The sequence below is a fragment of the Ambystoma mexicanum genome, chromosome 11 (assembly GCF_040938575.1).
Source record: "Ambystoma mexicanum isolate Mex_15411 chromosome 11, UKY_AmexF1_1, whole genome shotgun sequence".
NCBI classification, from domain to species: domain Eukaryota; kingdom Metazoa; phylum Chordata; class Amphibia; order Caudata; family Ambystomatidae; genus Ambystoma; species Ambystoma mexicanum.
Window position 1 is genome coordinate 187,215,965 of NC_090934.1, and position 19,992 is coordinate 187,235,956.

The window sequence follows — 19,992 nt, forward strand, 5'->3', positions numbered from 1 at the left end:
TAAACCACCAGCAAAGAGCTTGGTCGAAATATTTAAGCCCCTCCACTGGGACATATATCTCAATCATAGCTATACTCCTGTTGAAATACATTCAGACACTTAATGATAAAATGGAGAAGGGACTGATTGCTCCAGTTTAATTGGGGGGAATGCATGTGCAAGCCGAGTTGCTCTCTGACTTAAGATCCGGTCAAGAGTGCTACGCCATAGGTGCTGCCCTTTCAAGCCACATGCATGTAAGGGACTGGAAGACTGATATTGGTCTGAAAACCAAGGTGCTTGGTCTCCCCGTTTGGGAAGAGAAAAAACTTTCGAAGATGATTTGGAGGATAAGATGGAACACGTCCACAAGCAAAATAAACATGCAGGAACCATCAGAAGAGGTTCTTGCTATCGTCCGCAAAAGACCAGGGAGGAAACCTCCGCTAGGCCTCGCTATCTGTCTATGGTGGGTGATGGCAAGCCTGTCTGCAAGGGGAAGCATAGTAGGCCTCGATCTCCATGCATGAGGCCACTCCTACCAAGCAGCATCACTCATGACTGTGTCAGGGTCCCTCGAGAAGGGACCAGGCCTTTGTTGTTTGCTCAGGCTTGGGAAACAAAGGCCTTCATCCAACAGGTGTTGGACATTGTTCAGCAAGGATATTGTTTGGAGTTTTTGGGTCCACCAGGAAAAAAGGAAAAAAGGGGACAGTAGCAACTCCTTAACCGAGAAGCATGTTGAAGCAAGAATCTTTTGAAATAGAAATTCAGGCTCTGATTATCAAGGCGACTAGCATGAGGGTCCCTATGAGGGTCCCCACGAATCAGCAGGGCTGAGGCCATTACTCCATTGTCTTCTTGGTCCCACAAGTTTCGTGGGGCTTTTGGCTTCTCATCAACCTGAAGGGAGTTATTCAATTCCTTCGGAAGTACACCTTCAAAATGGAAACCTTGCAGAGGATTAGCCACCAGGTAGCTCATGCAAATTGGTTGGCTTCTTTGGGCCTCCTCAATGCCTATCTCCAAGTCTCAATTCATTCCACATCATTCCAATTTAAGAGGTTCACAGTGGGGCAGGACCACTTTGACTGCTGTGTGCTGCCTTTCAGGCTACACTCTGCTCTGAGAGCTTTCACCAAAGTGCTAGCATCTCTGGTGGGTCTCCTGCACAAGGAGCGGACACTCGTATATCCGGCCCTGGATGATTGGCTGATTCAGAGCTCACCCTGTCTGGTGGTGGAGAAGAGTTTGAAAAGCTATTGACAAACTTTGGGATCATGATCAATTGAAAAAAAAATCAAGATTGATTTTTCACTTGTACAGATGGGTGATTCCTGGTTTTCTGGACCTCGATGCTCAGTTCCCCATGTCAGAGAGTTTTCTAAGGCAATTGCAGTGGTGGTTGGATCCATCAAGCCATATGAAAGGGTTTCTTCTGTACTCTCCTCCTAAAATAGTAATTATGACAGATGCCAGCAGGAAAGACAGGAGGACCTTTTAGGGCCCTCATTCCACCAGCGACTCTGCACTCAGACAGAACAGGCAATGGGCCTCATTCCGAGTATGCGATATCCTGGCGGTACAGCTGCCTGCATACCTGCATTTGATACTTACCTTTACCGGCACTCGGTCTGGCAGATTTGCCACTGAATTACGAGTGCTGGCGGGACGGTGTAAATCCCCATTCATGGAGTCCCATAAGACTCCATGAATGGGGATTTGCCGTCATTACTGGTGCCATTTTTGGACGGTAGGGAACCTGGCGTGCCTCCAGTTTTTAGCTGGAGGTAACCCAGGTGCCCTGCTGGCAAATCCGTAGTTGGGTAGTCCGGTAAAGTGCCAGCATCCACGGATACCAGCACTTTTTTACCAGACCGCCCGACTCGGAATGAAGCCCAATGACTTGAATTTCAGGGAGTTGGAGTGTATTTATCCAGCATTATTGCACTTCATTCCAATGATTCAGTCGTGCTCCGTTCTCATCAGGACCGACAACACTTCAGCCCTAGTGTATGTCATTCTCTGGGAGGAGGGGGAGAAAGTCTAGTCCTTTGGAGAAAATTGCAAGAAAGCTGGGTCTCTGAGAAGAGGCCAATCTCCTAGCTGTGAGGGCAGTCCACATCCAAGGGTTAGCAAACTCTCAGGCTGATTTGGGGAGCAGATCTTTTCATCCTCCTTAAAATGGTGCCTGATCAAGTTGGCATTCAAGGTGATCACCCGCAAGTTGTGGCGGCCCACGATAGACATGTTTGTGTCCTCCTCTATTTTTTTATGTATTTATTTATTTCTAATGTGCCGAAACCTGCAGGCATCAGGGTGCACAAAAATACAGCAGTACAAACATCCACGACAGGACAATGCAGATGTCTCAGAAGGCCCTATAGTAAAACACCCTTCAGCTGAACAGCAAAGTTTTCACGGCTTTGCGGAATGAGAGCAGATCAGCTTCCTGCCGCAACTCCAAAGCCAGGGAGTTAGAAAAAGACCTACCTAGACCATCTATCCACCTAAATCTAGGGCAGCATAGTGTTGCTCGAAAGTAAAGTCCTCTTTGGGTCATAAATGACCAGTCTGTCCCTCAAATAAGTTGGGGCTTTACCTTAGAGGCACTAATGAACCAACATAACTACCTTGAATTGAATTTCAGCAGTTACCTGGAGCCAATGTATAGCCCTCCTGAGAGTAGAGACGTGGTCTCTCCGAGAAACCACTTTTATAATGCTTAGAGCATCGTGCTACTGGACCTGGAGTTTGTCAAGACACCCTTTATTAGCACCCATTAGGAGGGCATTACAATAGTGGAGCATCGACAAAATAATAGCTTGGGCTATGGTGATACATTTTTCTTCTGAAATAAAAGGTTTTATGTGCCTGAGCAGCCTAAGGTAGTATTGGCAGTTTTATGTCATATGGTTGACATGTGCCTCTGCACCGAGAGAGAATTCCAGGTAAACGCCCAAGGTTTTTAGTTGCCCAAGTGTAGAGATGCTGCCATCCTCGATGCTAAAACTAGAATATCTGGAGTCTAGTTTAGCTCGGGCTTGGGATGTGCCAAAAATCAAATATTACATCTTACCACTATTGAGGCACATCCGGTGGGTGGTCATCCAGTGTTCAATCACTCTGTAGACACGGGAAAGGATGGCAGTATCAGTGTCATATGTCCTTCCCTCTTTTGTTCACAGTTCAGGGTCCCAGGTGCTTAGGGACGTAGGCCCTCGCAGTTCCATGGCCTCTGTCTTTATTTTATGCCTTTCCTGTTGTCCTGGGTATTTCAGAAGATTAGGAAGGGCAGAACATTAGTAATGTTGGTGGCTCCCTTCTGGCCCAGATTGGCTTGGTTTCTGTAACGCTTACCTGGTGTCTTGCAGGGACGGACGGCGACGACTCAGCTGGTGGAAAGATGACTGTACCCACACCTCTCCTCGAACAATCACCTGCGGCACTCAAAAGGCACTCAAACACTTTTGGCCTAAAAGAGGTGCATTGTTTTTTTTGTGGTGGTTCTATATGGGATGACTTCTCCCTGGAATGCTGCTTATAGAGTGTCAGCAATGTAGTGGTATTCTGTGGTAGACAGAGGAGACTTTAGGCACTATACAACAATTGGAACACTCCTATAGCTTCCCCTGCTGATGCTATGTCAGAGATTATATCCCTCACCATTGGCTCACCCTGAATTCAGCTGTATGTGCCTGAAAGGGCGCAGATGCAGTTTTCCAGTTACTTCACTGGATAAAGACCCAGGCCTGCTGTGATCTTCTTTTGCTTGTTTGCACTGTTGTATGAACTACTGTGAACTGATTATGCCCATTCGTAATGTGCATTGCTGTGCTATTTCCAAGTTGTAATGGGTCTTAACAGTCTTTCTTCCATACGCTTGCTGTGGATAAGGATTGCTGTTGATAAGGAACACATGAAGGAAGCCTAATATTGGCTAGAAGATGCCTTGCTAATTCAAGTAAGTTTTAAACAGAACAAGTCTCTGTGTAAAGTCTCTTAGTCGCCGTGTTACTTCACGGGCAACAGTGCAGGTAAGATCTGCCAAGCGCATTGTATTCACCGGTGTGTGCTGATCCTGCTTGCAAGCGCGTTAACTTCATGTGCTTGTCGGCTTTTCTCTGTGTGCGAAGTTCGCAGAGTGCGCATAATATTGATTTGACTCTTGACGGTCGCTGAAAATGCTTTGTCTGTATAACGGAATGCTGGAGCGAAATGCTAACTTCGGATGTCATCTTTCTTCCAGGCTACCGGAGCGGCTGGATTGAGGAAAACGAAGCAGTGAACATCAGAGTTGTATACCGAGGCTTGGGCCTCATTACTCAATCTTCTCGGTTTGAGTATGTAGTCATGGGTTTGGATTCTTCTTGGTCTGTGTGGAATTGTCACAGTAGGGCTGGTTTTACAGGGTCTTTGCCGTGATGGGTCGTGGGTAGCGGTCAAAAGGGTTTCCAGTGGTGGCAGTCAGTCTTCTGATCAGAGGGTTTGGGTTCTGATCCAGTCCTTGGCAGAAGTTCTTACTCAGCTTCACTAGATGTCCGTCCAACATCTCAGTGTCCAGTTCTCTGTGAAGGTCAGCTATCCTTGTGAAGATTGGAGCTCCAGACGATATCCGCAGGGCCTTGTTCTGGACTATCTGAAGACTCTTCCGGTGTCGCTCATGGCAGATTATCCATGCTGGGGAGGCTTAGATCAGGGTAGGCCTGATGATCGCCTTGTAGACGTTGATCTTTGTCCGGAAGGGCATGGACTTGGTTTTCAGGAGTGGGTACAGCGCTGCCATCTTTCCTGTTGCCTTCTGCTCCGAATTCTCGATGTGGCTTCCCCAGTTGAGTTTGCTGTCCAGTGTCACCGCGTGGTAGCGACTGCTGCTCTCCCACTTGATGGTCTCCCCGTTGAGGCCGATGTACGGGTGCTCCTTGATTTTCTTTATGGTGAACAGCGTTGCAGTCTTCATGCTGGTGTTGAGTTCTATCCGCCAATCGCTGTACCACGTTGAGATGGTATACAAGGAAGCTTGCAGGTTCTTCGCCACTTCCTTTCCGCTGAATGACTGGGAGATGACTGCAACATCATCCGCATACCGTGCCAGGTCGGTCTTGTGGAGATCTGTCAGGATGTCGTTGGTGAAGATGTTGAACAGGAAGGGTCCGAGGTTCGATCCCTGTGGCACGGCTACTCGGATGGGATGTGATGAGGACATCTCAGACTGCATGGCGCATGGAAGGTGCGGTCTCCCAAGTAGCTTGCAATTGTTTCCACCAGGTAGTTCGGAAAACCCATGCAAATCATCTTGTGCAGCAGTCCCTTGTGCACACTCGGTTGAATGCTTTGGCGACATCCAAAATGACGATTCCTGTGGACTTCTTGATGTTGAGTGCGGCTCAGGGCGGAGTTCTTATAGCCCTGAGTCTTGGGAAACTGGACCGCTTTCTGTGATTGCTTATTTTGGCTAAGTCAGTGGCCATCTTGGTATTGTTTCATTTTCTGATGCCAGCGGCCATCTTAGAGTGATAATAGTGCACTAGTCTCGCCCATGAAAATGGTATAAATTAGCTTTTTTGCTCTGAATGGAAACATAGCTTGGAACCCTGATTAATTACTGGACCCAAGCAGGTTGAATCTTGGCTAGAAATTGGGTTTCTGGGCACAGTCATGACAGATTCCTCACCTGATTCATTTGGCGGTTCTTGTAGTGACACCAATTCAACTCTACCATTGCAGGGTCCAAACGGCTTACCGCTGTGAAACATTCGGGATTAGAGGGCCTGGCTCTTGAAAGGGAAGGATTAAGGTGCCAAGGTTTCCATGAAACACTTTCTTACTCTTTACAGGCCGCTAAGAAGAGGGATACTATGAAAACTTATGGGAAGCAGGCTATCCTGCCTCTGGGCTTTGGGATGCCAAGCTTTTCACAGTTCCTGCAGGAGGGTTTTGACTCCTTCCTGAGGGCCCATTGGTCAACCACTCTATCTTTTTCAGAGTTTCAGAGCCGTGGGTAGGGGTGGGGAATACTGAGCCACTTGTGGCTCGTTCGCCTTTCGCGCTACAGAGGGAGATCTATGACTCCTGCCTGGTATCTTCCATCTGTCCTTAGGGCTCTTCAGGGTCCCTCCTTTGAACCTATTGCTTTGGTGGATCTAAAGTAACTGTCCTTCAAGACTACCTTCCTGGCATCTACCGCCACTTCCAGACGGCTTGGTGTACTGGGGGCTCTATTGCCTGCTTTTCTGATGGTTTCCTCTTCTGCCATTGATTTGAGATGTGACCCCCCTCCTTTAGACCAAAGGTGGTATCCTCTGACACATGGCACAGGAAATTGATCCTTTTGGATCCAGAAGTAGCAGAACCAGCCTTCCTGGACGTGAGGCAGGGTCACCTAAATAATCTGTCTAGAACGGCAGACTTCAAAACATCCAAAAGCCTGTTTGTTACCTTTGGGGCCTCAGAGAGGGGTAGCTTCCCCTATGACGATTAGCCACTAACTCAGGAATACAACATCTCTGGCATAGAGCATGAATGGGGTGAGCTGTCCATCTGGTATCTTGGGCCTCTGCACTCGGGGGATGGCAGCTTCCTAGGCAAAGGTCAGTGGGGCAATTGTTGATATCTTTAACACAGCCACTTGGTCTTCTCCCTTTACGTTGTAAGGTACTACGGACTCCTTCTTCTGGTAAATACGTCATCAGGGGTTTGGCTGCTCGGTACTAAGGGCAGTTTCCAGCTGAGTACACTGTGATAGTTAAAATTCACTGAGTGTGCAATTTATCTACGGAGTATATCCTTTGTGGAAGGCACCTCATGTTCAGAGTTTTTGGTATTCTTTAAGAGTAAGTATTGGAATGAGGAAAATAGATGTGAAGGTAACCCGTAACCTTCATTACACCTAGTCTACCCTTCCTCTTCCCAGTACTTATACTACCCACCTCCCTGCCTGGCGTCAGGTGCTTCATGGATTTGGATTTTTTTGGGGGGGTTTCCCCCTAATAGGGGAGAGGGGCCTCAGCTGAAGTTTTTGTTGGAGTTGGGGATTGGTGCTGGGCAAAATCCTTCACAAGTAAATACTGGAACGAGAAATTGTAGGACTACAAGTGATGAAAATTACTGTTAAATAAACCAGGCATTCCAGAACATCAAATTTTCACAGACATTGTTTTGTTGTTTTGACTCATCGTGGCCCAGTCTTCCTTGGGGAATAGAGAGCACGGAGTTTGTCATCATGTGTGGAAGTCATACAAAAAAAGCACTTTACTTTCACCAAGCACTTGTTCTTTCTTAAAGTGTACCTAGTCATTAGACAATCTTGAGTTTTAAAGCATTTCTGCCTGGCTCGGCAGGGCCTGCAATGCTTCTTAATTCAGGCTCTTCGTCCACAGTTCCTGGTCAAATTTTGCTGTCATTTTCCATCGAAAACCTTGAAGATGGCTTCTAATATTTCCTGCTTATAAAAATCCAATTCATGCGTGGGCTTGCAATGTATGTGCCCCATGCGGGAACACAGACCTTTTCTTCCAAATGCTTTCCCTCATATGCATGTCTTTATGATGAGCTCTGAAGCAGAGAGGCTATTTGAGTGCTCGTGGGGCACAGGTCTCACCCTTTCATTACTGGATGACCCCAAGGGGGCGGGGTCTCTGACTTGCCCTTTGCTCCATTGCTTCCCTCAGGGATGGGGTAGCTCTGATCCCCCACCTACTTCACCATGCAGTGGAGGCGTTGAACTCGCAGACGTCACACCACCCTGTGGGATAAACAGCTAACAGGGCATGGGAAACATGGAGTACCTTTCGGGCACTCATCCTCCCTGAGAGGCGTATGGTCTTCAGGGTGCATTGAGTAGAGCTGCGAGACCTTATGTCAGGACTCACTAGGAAAAAAGGGCTAGTGAACCTGTTCAGAAAAGCAAAAAGGGCAGGGGGCTCAGCACCAGAGCTGCAGCGTAACACTTTCTGGCCAGCAAAGCACTAACATCCTTTTATTGTTGTAATGATAATGTTTCTTTCCGTTCACTGACCTCCATCATCCCCTTCTTCTATAACTCGACCAGAGACACCATGAACATTGTCATCCTATTTCCTCCTCCAGCTATGCCATAACAGTTCCACCACTATTCCATCCAACTCTGAGTATCCATCCATCCCTCCATGTTGCCAGCTGCTCCGTGCCTAACCGTATCAGGGGATGCAAGGTCCAGTGCCCACTCCGCTGCCTCCACCCTCCATCATTTACATGTCTGCTACCATGAACTATCAGGACAACTCTGAAGGGTAATCTGTTACCTGGAATCCATGTTGTAGCTACAAATCCTCCTGCTGTTGTCATCGCCTTCGTTGTTATATCTGGTGCTATAGAAATGGTGAAATGACCACACATTAGTACCCCAGTTAGAATACACCTTGAGAACATTTATCTATCATTATTTTATCTCTTCCATAAAATCTCATAGATCAATTGCCAAATTGATTCTGGGTAAGAGGTCGCTTTGATAGTGACCATCAAATATATGTGAAGCAGAGGGAGATAGGGTGAGCTAGGGCTGTGAGTGGAGCAAGCTGGCCACATGTTATTAGGGACCCTCGCTACCTTAGCGCAGCATGAGAGGGACACCCTTGATGGATAAGCAAATGCAAGACACATTCACCTGTAAATAATACCTGCTGCAGGACTGGGACCATCACTCAATGTTGCATATAATTCCCTGTAATATCTATGGAGCTTGATGTGACCCCTGGTCCTCGCACCCTACACTGTTAGTTAAAATGAACAACCTCTTCTTGCTTCATTATTCCAATGATGAAATAGTAATGATAAATAGTAGGTTAAAGATATATTTCCAAACACACCCTTGAAAATCAAAAACGTCACACAGATTTCAAAAATGATTTGCTATGTGCTCATGAATTAAGAAATACATTAATGCACAAATTGAAATTGAAGCATTTCCAAGTCTAGATTTTGTAATCTGTAAGCATGCAAAGGGGAACACACCAGGGACCATATTCATACTCAAACACTGTGCAATATGTAAAACACTGTACTTTATTTACAAACTAAAACGCCAAGGCGCGAAATCTATATGCGAGAGACAATAATAGCAGTAAGGCATTGCGTTAGTAAACAAAAACAGATGTTCATAATTTCAATGTAAAATCTCTTCTGGGAAGCATGTTTTCGTTACCCACATACCCTGCCATGGAGGATGTGACTTAAACAAATGAAATCAGCCTTCTTCCTTTTGGATTCACACCCTGGCAGCAAGTAGCCACTTGACATGAATGAACCTTTGAACATTTTTTTTTAATGCACACTACTAGATTTGTGGTGTTTTAGTAGCAGCCTGACTTCCATATTTACTACCAGTAAGACATATGGATTTTGGTGAAAGGGTAACTACAAATGAGTAAAATAAATGGTTTCTGCCAGGGAGAAATAGGAACCTTGCAATTCTTAAATGTGCAATGGATCGACTATCAAGAGGTGAGGGTATACAGTTTGTGGTGGATTCTGCTTCATTTGTTAGAATACCAGAAAACTGGGAGCACTTGAAATATGTTGCCATGGTCTGTACATTTGTTGTGAAAAAATTTGCAAAATGTATGAATGTGAGAGAATAAACCTCAAGCCATAAAAATAAACGGAGGCAAATAAGAAGACATTTAGTTTGTACCCCCTTTTGCTAACAGTATTGGGTCTGAGGACCAGGAGTGGTATACAGCGCTGCAGACTATTCACATTAAACGCTGGAAGGTATAGCTCAGCCATACACATCTCTTAATGCCATGCAGACTTCACTGTGGTGTGTTTTTAACTCACTGCTGGTTCTAACAAAGTGTCCACAATCGCTCTCCAGAATGATAATGGTGGATCATTAATGGTACCATTAGGCGTTCTCTTGAAAGAGGCGGCTTGAGCATTGAGCAAAGTGATACGGTCCATATACATAGGAGATACAAGACTGGAAAATTGGTTTACATAAACGAAATAAAAAGTATTAGCTGCCATAGCATTAAAATGTCAAATGGTAAAATTGGGACTCGGGATACATATTTAGCACAATCCAGGTAGAAGGGAAATCATAAACATAATTGCAGGGGTGTTGCTAGGTCTGGAAAATATCTGGGGCTATGCTAATAATGGGACTGGCGGGACTGGGAACTAGCTAGCCTTTTTGGTTGCAACCCCTGACCTTCTATCCGGGGCTACAACCAAAAGACCTGTGGCTATAGCCCCCTCAGCCCTCGCCTAGCAACGCCTCTGCATAATTGTATGTGGGGGGCAAGGTACACTCGTTGGCCTTAAAAATCAAAGTAAGAATCCCTGCGTCCAAGCTTTACAGCAAAAGGCATTGGTGTTTAACACCTCATTAAACCCCATTTCCTAGAAGTGTTTTAAGTTTCTTTTTTCAGATAAATGACAGCACCACTTTAACCCACTGTGCTTTTTATGAATTTCCATTGCTACTCTCCACAGACTGAGAATCACAATTGAGAACTGAATGATGTGCTATTGAGATTTGTAATTACATATTGCTGTTAAGGGCCTCATTACGGGTTGGACAGTAAGTGGTAAAAGTGGCGGTAACTGAATTACTGCCACTTTGACCACTCTGCCAAATTAGGGATTTCCATAAACTCGTCTCTAATTCCGCCAGCGGAATTAAGGTCAGCAGATTTACAACCAAATAACAGCGTAATCAGGCCAGTGTTATTTCCGCTGGTGGAGCTAGCGCCATAATCGAAAACGGTAATTGTGCAGTATTACAACTTGCAATATTGACAAAATACTGCCAAAAATGAGTGCTAATTCTGCCAAAAATACAGTGCAGTTACCGCCACCTAAAAGGAGTCGCTAACCTGGAAATGCAACATCTCCTGCTGTACATTGAGATGCAGAGGCAGGAGCAGCACCACAGATCACATGGAGCAGAGAGGTGGAGGGGATGCCATGTAAGGCAAGCTACCATTCCCTGAGTCAGGCCATCCCCCTGAGCCTTAATAGATGACCAGTTCATAAAACTGTACTGCTGAACAGGGAAACCTTTGCTAGGCTACTCTCCCTGATCCACCATGACATCCAGAGCAGAATCATCATCCAAACTGCCTTATAACCACGACTCAAGCTCATGTCTGTGCTGCATTTCCTAGCCATAGACATCTACCAGCACACTGTGGGAATGCAGCATGGCACGTCACAGCTCACATTTTCAATTGTGCTTGGGCAGGTGCTGGGTGCACTCCTGCGGCATGCACCCCAGCACTTCTCCCTGCCCACCACTGTGGCACAGATAAATGCCACAAAGGCAGAATTTTACTTGTCAGCTCACATGCCCAATGTTATGGCAGCCCTGAACTGTACCAATGTGTCCTTGTTGTCCCCCCAGGCAGTGGTACCATTCCCTGAATGTACAAATGGCCTGTGATGCACACCTCACCATCACACACTGCTGCACCCACTTTTCTGGTTCCACCAATGATGCCATGGTCCAGCGTAACAACACATTGACCGCTGTAAGAAACTCATGGTGGCAACAGTAAAGACAGACACAAATGGGGTGTTTATTAAACTGTCAATGCGGGTTGGAAAAGTGCATAATATAAGCCTAAATCCAAGATGGGAGCAAGCTACAACAATCACCTAATAATAAGGCAGTCCTAGTGGTGCACAAGCTAACAGTTCTGCTCTCGGCTCATCAGGGTCTTTCGGTGGTTAAGTCTCTTTTTTCTGCCTCCGAGGACCAGATGTCTTCAACAAAATAATAAACAAAAGTTCCTTTCTGCAACAAAATAATAAACAAAAGTTCCTTTCTGCTTGAACGCTGGGGGATACCTTTTCCCCCTTGGATCCTCCCCTTCGGGCTCTGACCCTTCTCAATGTCTGCTTCCCTCCATTGGGTTCAGTACGTCTTTTAACACAATTTCATCTGTGACATTCACAAATCTTAATATCGTTTTAAACAGTGTGGACATCCCTCTGCCGGGTTCACTCTTGTCAACACACTGTTAATCGGGACATCAGACTTTGCCCCCTTTTATCGGCATCCCTCGGTCAGGTTCACTCTTCCCAACTTTACGATGCAGGATTTGCTTTCCTTAGCTTCATAATCATCTGTCGGTCAAAGGCTTTCGACTGTACAGAGCATTTTACTAGACACCTGTATGACCACTTTCAACCCCTTCTTGCCTTTCTTCCAAGACCTTCTGGTTACGGTAGTTCAACAACAGGGTAATCGCACAAAGTTTTCAGAGTGAGCACCCACGTGGTGCTTGACTGTTCTATGCTGGCTTTCCCCTTGGGTATCCACAGTTCTCTGTACTTTCTTTAATCAGCCGCTTGCTACTTTCGTTCATCACAGTTTGGTTTCTTATCGGCTCCCCCTTCGACTCACCAGCTGTGATGAATCACTTGGCTTTTGTTATTTCTGGAGTCAAGGCCGGTACCATGGGGCCCAGCGTCTCTCCCTGGCTTGGTTATCAGTGGAGGAGGACCCTGTGTATCGTTGACATCTGCTGCAACACATGCTGGCTATTGTTTACGGTCTTACAATTCTTTCTGCAGAGGTTTCTCAGGCCTTGGTCTGAAAGGGCAAGATCACTTCTCTCTTTGGCATCCTCTTAATTTGCGCCGACTTTCTCCTCCACTTGAACTGCTGTTCTTAGTTAGCTCTTTCGTTGTGCGTTCTGCCTTGCTTGTATTGTTCTCTTGTGCTCCACCTTTTATCCCTGTGGCGAAGGGAAAGGGCTGCCAGGTATGTGTGATTCTCGTCAATTGCCTGGCGTTGGGACATGTCCGGTAGATGGCTTTGGTGTTTGTCCGTCGTCTTTCATGTTGTGCGCAAGTGTTCATGTCGGAAAAGGGGGCGGGGGTACAGTGTTAGAGTATCCTACGGGTTATGATGGGGAAAAGGTGTTATAAGAAGGGGGATACCACGTCCTACCCATTGGTGTCCCACTTCCACTCCATGAGGACGCCCCCATCCAGGTGATGCTGCCTCACTGGTCCACCCCAGGAACTGGATCAAATAGCGATGGCCGTGTCCTGACACCTGGATGACAGATCCCCGGGGACTAGTCAGGGAGACACCTTCAGGTTTCTCACACTGCCAACATGGAGAGCCACAGAGGGCAACTGACATGGATACTGGGTAAGTACAAGTGCCATCACACATTAAAAACTTGCACCACAAGTGAAATGGGCCCTGAAAGGGGCTGTGGGCACCCATCACAATGACAAATCAATGCATGCCCTGTCACGGCCCTGTGCATGCAGGACCTATACAGGCAATAGCACAGTTTTCCACTGCACAATGATAACGCTACACTGCTAGACTGTGTTGGCATGTACGCTGTAAACCATGGGTGTCATTCCACAAGAGCAGGAATGCACAAACCCATAGAAATTCACAATTACAACCATACACCCTTCAGGCCACATGCACAGCACAGGACAACTGCATACAACATATACATTGCTAATCTTGCCACAGTGTATGAATGTTCCAGCTTGTGGTTTAGAGATGTGTGAAAGGGAAATGCCAAAGTGACAGTGCACATATCCCCTGTAGCAAATGACACATACATTAATGTAGGGATATATGACTATGAGGTTCAGCAATGCGCCCTAATTCCATCAAGAGGCTGTTCCATCAAGCCATGCACAGATGCCACACATCCTCATGTTTCCGTTACTGCCACCGGTGTCTTTTGCCCTTGCAGGTGACTCTAGATACTAACAGCTGCCATGACATATGACACCTGTGTGCAATCCACACACATCACATGAGGTGGCCTACAAGAAGGCATACATCAGGACCAGGCTGTGCATCAACCAGACGTTTGCAATACTGAATGGATGTTTTTGGTTTTTCCACCTGACCTATGTGACCCTGATGTATAGGCCAGAGAACGCTTGGGAAATATTTGTATCTGTGCCTGCCATACTGCTCAACATGTGCATCAGGCGGCATGTCCCCATACCCTCAGATTTCAACATGCCTCCTTCAAAAGACGATGGCACATATGCTGCTGATGAAGTGTTGCTACGCAGTGAGCATGATGAAGGCAGGGACGGCTGTCTGGTGTGGCAAATACTCATAGACAATTTCTCTTAGACACATTTCTTTGCATCGCCGTCACTCATTTATGCACAGCCACGTCTTAAATTGTTCACTCTCACTCTAAAATTGTTGTCAAATTTGTTCAAGTTTACATGTGATTTATTTTGTACTGAGCAAAACACCCATTCCCTCCCACCCCCCTCATTCCCCAACACTACTCCCTTCCACCTCCCTCAATCGCCAACACCATGCCTACCTCCCTAAATCCCCAACACCATGCCCTCCCATCTCCTGTAATCCCACACACCATGCACACCCACCTCCTTTAATCCTCAACACCATGCGCTCACACCTCCCTTGTGCCTGGAATAAATGCCAACTCTGAATTGGTGTCATTTCAGTGCCCTCTTGGGAATGGCTGCTTGTTCAGTCTGTGAGCAGGCCACATTCCTCTGGGAGCAGGGACAGGGGCTGCCAGGCAGTGAGCCTTCTGTGGGGGTGACAGAGGTGGGAGACTCTGACTCCTGGCCCTGAGGGTGCTGTAGGGTCAGGGACATTGTGCTCTGCATGTTTTCTGCAAAAGCAGGGATGGCATCTGCCAGCTCCCTGATCCACAACAGTAGTGGCAACAGTTGCCACTGGCAGATGGTGGCACTGCCGGTCCATCGACTTGGCATTCCTGTGGGAGGAGCTCTGCACTGAATCACGGATTGCCTGCAGATGTTGTAGCTGCAGTTCGAAATTATTTTTAATCCGCACCAGGCGTTGCTCTATGTTGTTCAGTTGCCTCCAGATGGCATCCAGCAAATGCTGTGGCACACACTCAGGGCTATGTTGAGGAGTAGACCAAGAGCGACTACTGCTGCCCTTCTGGTGATGGACAGGTAAACATGTCACTCAGGGCTTGTGCTCCAACCCCACGTACAACATTGTAAAAGTGAGACAGGCACACGTCCAAGAGATATGAAGCACATTATATTCATAATTTGAAGTTGCACCCATTCTTGAAGGAAACATATACATAAATAAATGTGACAGCATGCATTACAAATGAATACAGGCCTGAACCCTCATGGACATTCACATTACTGAAACCATAGGAAGGCAATAGCTAGCAAACAAGAGGAGCTGCACAGACAAAGCCAGGTGCACGAAGCTAGCAGCATTAAATGGCATAATGGACAGTTTTTAGCAAATGCCTCACAGGAATTTTTTCTAGAAAAGTTGGCACTTAGTAAGGAATAGATACAATTTCCAACGAGCCAATGAGAACAAGACAGCGAGTTTCATGTCCTTGACCGGTTGGCCAAGGCTCACGTTATCTCAGAACCGCTTCCATCCAGCCTCTGAGTTGAAAAACAAGTATCATGTTCTCTGCAATGAGAATAACAAGTCTTTGACTGCTCCACATATAATGAAGTCATTGGAAGAGGGAATAATGATGCCAGAAAATGGATGGAGTGGATTTTCATTTCAGGAAGCATGTGTATCCAATAAGAGTTTTTCACTGAAACTTGACGAATTAGATTGTAGGATTTATGTTAGAAAAGGACTGATGTGTGGTATCTTTCTTACTATAAATATATGTTAGAGATGGGCAGTGTTTGAGACTTCCTTCTGTCAGTTTAACATCATAGTGGCTGGAACAAAGGCTATGAGTTGTAAAGGGAAATTAAGGTCTCTGTCTCTTGCACAATTTCGTGTTTCTATCCATTGATATCTGTAAGTGGTTTACGTCTGAAAAATGACCACATTTGTACATTTGGCAGGCCAGCCCCGGAGATTTAATCTTTGGCAGATTACAACAAAAAGAGCCTGGAATCTTCTGATGTGTCGCACTGGGAGCCTGGAGATCTTACCGAACCGGAAGAGACCCGAGGGAAAGCATGCAGTCTGACCTCAATTATCAAAGCAGATGTCTGCACAGACGGCAGACTCGAAGGAAGCACAAGCTTCATAAATTATGGTAAATATGCATTGTGCAAGAAAAAGAACTAGGGGAAGGTATTGTATTGTGCATATAAAGGTGGGTGGTGTTCATGTGTTTAGGAAAGGATACCTCAATACCTATTCTCAAGGAGATAGAAGGGAATGCATCACACTCTGGAACAGAGTATTAATTATAAGGAATTCCTGTGGCAAGGCCAAGGAAGGGTACATTTCACACTTTAAAATGGGGCAAAAAAGGAGATGAAGATACCTCACTAGGGAGAGAGGGAAGAAGATCTTAGTGTGTGTAGTTTATTTATGGCATACATATATGTTTTGTACTGGCGACAGGAGTATAAAATGACATAGGGCCTCATCACAAGTCTGGCGGTAACCGTGCCTGTAAAACCGGCAGGTTGCCGCCAGACTTGCTAATTCTACCGGCGCCTGACTTCCTGGTAACACTAGGGTATTATGACCCCAGCGGCTGGGAAGTCAGGCGCCGGCAAATTTGTAAATCCTCATTCCCATGGAGTCCCATAAATCTCCATGGGAATGGGGACCATGGAAGCATCGGCACAGTTTACAATGGTGCTGGTGCTTCCGTGAAACTCTGCTGGTGGGTGCCGTTCCACCTGCCAGGTCTGACTCAGGCAGGCGGGACGGCACCCACCCTCAGCGTCGAACTGTGCCGGTCCAGAAACACTGGTGCCAGTAGGCTTACTGGCACCAGTGTTTCCAAACTGGCAAAGTCATAATGAAGCCCATAGTATGGATGGTGAGTAAAAGTGGATTTTTATTTTACTGCATGTTGGAGAATCGGAAACTCTAATTGGAATCAAAGAGGTGTGATCTAGAGAATGGGCAGTGTTCTTGTGGTGCTTGCCTGAGTAGGTGGTTTTTAACATAGAAAGTGAAAAGCACTATGGGGAATTTTGGAAGGGTGATGCATAGAGATTAACAAGGCAGGATGTTAATTTGAAGTATGTAAATATTCTTTAAGTGTTTGTCATGTTGTATATGTGTAGTTATGTCATGTCAGTGACAACTGATCTGTGTGTGTGTTTTGTGGTCTGCTATTTTTGTTGACTTCAAATGAAACGTTTTTTATGTGTTTAAAGATTTCATTTTCCAAAGAAATAGTTTGTTCGGCGGGCCTGCATCCTTCTTTTTTCCTCTTTTGCTCACAGAAGCAGAAAATTGAGGAATCTGGGCTGAGTGTCTGCAGAAGCACAGAGCCACATTCTTGAACAGGAGTGGAAAGCTAGTGGAGGTACTTTCAAACAGCAGCATAGACATGGCTTGGCTTGTTTGCAGAAGTGGGAGAAAGGAGGCAGGGTGTTTTCTGATAGAGTTGAAGAGAACGTTCACAATTTAAAAGTGGTATGTGCGTATTCTATGATTGTATTGCTTTGAAACTGAAAAATTAGAAGAGGTTTGAAGGCACAGTGGTCGGAGATAAAGTTGTGAAATTGGCAGCCGTGCCAACCAGAAATGGCTCTGAGGAGCCACATTCCTCTGTTCTGTACGCAGAAATGTGTGAAAGGAGAGGGTGTGTGGTGAAGACAGGCTTGTTTGGAGGCAGTTAACAGAAGCTCATTTTCCGAAGCAAATGTTAGCACAGTGGGTGAAGGCAATGTAGTGAGTTCTACATTTTTTGAAGCAACAAATATTCTGAAGGATGATCAGCTTTTGTTGGTATTGTAAAACAAATGTGGAAATATTAACATTTTTGTCAGGTTGACTGAGTGACTTGTTTGAATCTTGTGGAACGGGTTTATTTTAGGGAAAAGTGAAACAGGATGGGTCAGTAAGAGTATGCATGGTGTAGATGAGATAGGAGTTCAGATTTGTGATTGGGGGAGCATTGAGTGGTAACATCAAGTTAAAATGACACAGGGGGATGTTGTTGGAATAATAATTAAGGGGAGGAAGAAATGGAAGTTCAACTAAAGACAGGGATTTTGACAAGCTTTGAAAAAGTTTGAGTTGAGACATTTGTAAGGCAGAACAACCTGGGCTGGAGAGATTGATGAGAATGTCGGTAGGGCTGGGATAGTGCCAGTTGAATGTTTGTGGACGGCAATAGGAAAAACAATGGCAAGTTGTCACAAGTGGAGATGGGAAAAGTTGTTAGTAAATGATAGTAAGTTATGGAACTGTTAAATCTGTTTTTTGTAAATATTTTAAAATGAAACAGGAGAACTATGAAACTGCCATGCCTACAGAAATATTGTTTTTTGATTAACCATATACTGAGTGATGTTCAAATGTAATGCAAGAGCAATGCATTTTGTTTCCGTTGACAGGTAGTAGTTGTAAATTTAGATGTAGACAGGAGAGGGATAGAGAAAGTAGATTAAGGTTGATTGATTTTCCTTTGTGTGATCCTGGGCATGAAAAAGTAGTAATGAAAAAGAGAGCGATTTGGGCAAGTATATAAGGAAAGGTTAATGCATATGAGGGATGGGTTGAATATTGTGAAGTAGAAAGGCTAGTTTGGACAGGTAGTGTGGACAGGACCGTGACGCTGAGGTCAGGTATGGTAAGGGTTGTTTTCTATAAGGGATGTGTAACATGATAGAGAGAGTAGGGGGAAGGTGTATGTCTTTATAGAGTGTATTATGTGGATATAGAAGAAAAGAGGGCTCTGAAGTAGGTTAATTAAAGAGGACGAATCCCTTTTAGTGGTGTGATCTGAGGTGCATAAAAGTATGCATGTGAAAAATAAAATGGGAAAGCATGAGATTTGGACTAGCATATATAGGAATGATTAGGGTTAGAGATGATATGAATATCATCTCTATATGTATATGTATATGACTAGTGTAGATTGTTGAATAACAATAGGTTTGTAATTTTATATTTATACCAGGATGAAGCAAAATGTTGTATATTATAGCAAAGTGGTTTTGGAATGGCATTACGAGTGTAGAGAGTATTAGAATGGTTGTGACATATTTCGAAAATTGATTATCAACACAGTGCTTTAAGTGAGCCAGGGCCCTCCCTGACAGTGTCCATATACTGCCCCAGAGCCAAGTGTCACTGAACTGACTCTTATATTAATGTGTTTATGAGATTAATGAGTAGTAGTAGTATTTTTGTCAGGGGGTGTCATTTTCTGTGACAGGTGGGGTAACAACACCAGTTGAGGGAATTTGGGATTGGACCATTTTCAAAGAAGAAAGGGTAATGAAAAGAATATATAGAAAATAATTTATTTTATTTAATTTTTGTTATGTATTGTGTTGAGGTGGTGTTTTGGGGGTGCCTTTGATTGGTATGTATGGTATTGTGGGGCGTATAGACCCCTTTCTTTGGAGTTAGTGATTGCTTTATATTTTTAAATATTTTTATTTTTGGTTAAAATGTATAGATATATATCAACCATATTTTGAACACATTCTTTCACACTAGAATGTGTCCCCTTTTATTGCACATATATCAATTGGATTGGCTCCATTAGAACATTCTTAAATACACAGACTGCTTCTTTTTTTCAAGGGTTTATTAGCTATTTGGGATTTGAGGCTGTGCCAGACAATTTTTGGGCCCTGCTCACAAATATTGCATTAGGATGCATTAGAGCACCCCCCTGACTTTTTATTTCATGTCACCACTGTGGGCGGCAATAGGTAGAACACTTTGAAAGGCACACCATAGTGTGCATCAAGCAGTTACACAGGCAAGGGTAAAAGTGCCTGGTTAAGGAAGGGGAAACCATTTTTCGAAGTTCAGGTACATTGTTGAACATCCATTTGAAAGGAAAAGTGCATTTCACAATGCTTTTCCAACACATACAATGACACAGCATGGCTGCCACACCCCTTGGATGTGCCAGTATGTTATTATACATGGAGCAGATGCATATAGTTCATTTTCTTTAAAATTGCAACGATACAAGGGAAGGAAGTAAGTAGAAGAGGCAAATGAGAAAGGGACTGAGGATGGGAAGAGAGAGAGACTGTGTTGAGAAAGAAACGGAGGAAGAGAGCAAGGGTAAGAGAGAGATTGCAAGAAAGGGA

At 45.1% G+C, this 19,992-nt stretch overlaps 1 protein-coding gene across 9 annotated transcripts in view; it reads right to left on the reverse strand.

Annotated features, from left to right (window-relative positions):
• The window catches only part of LOC138503205 (uromodulin-like), an 895,795-nt gene that overhangs the window by 662,988 nt on the left and 212,815 nt on the right, over positions 1–19,992 (reverse strand). For 8 of the 9 annotated variants that reach the window (XM_069622787.1, XM_069622784.1, XM_069622791.1 and 5 more), the window contains one exon: positions 8,262–8,327. The exons of the other annotated variant lie outside the window; for it this stretch is intronic. In XM_069622787.1, coding sequence (XP_069478888.1) covers positions 8,262–8,327 — 66 coding nt within the window. The remainder of the gene's footprint in view (positions 1–8,261; positions 8,328–19,992) is intronic. 9 annotated transcript variants of the gene reach the window in all.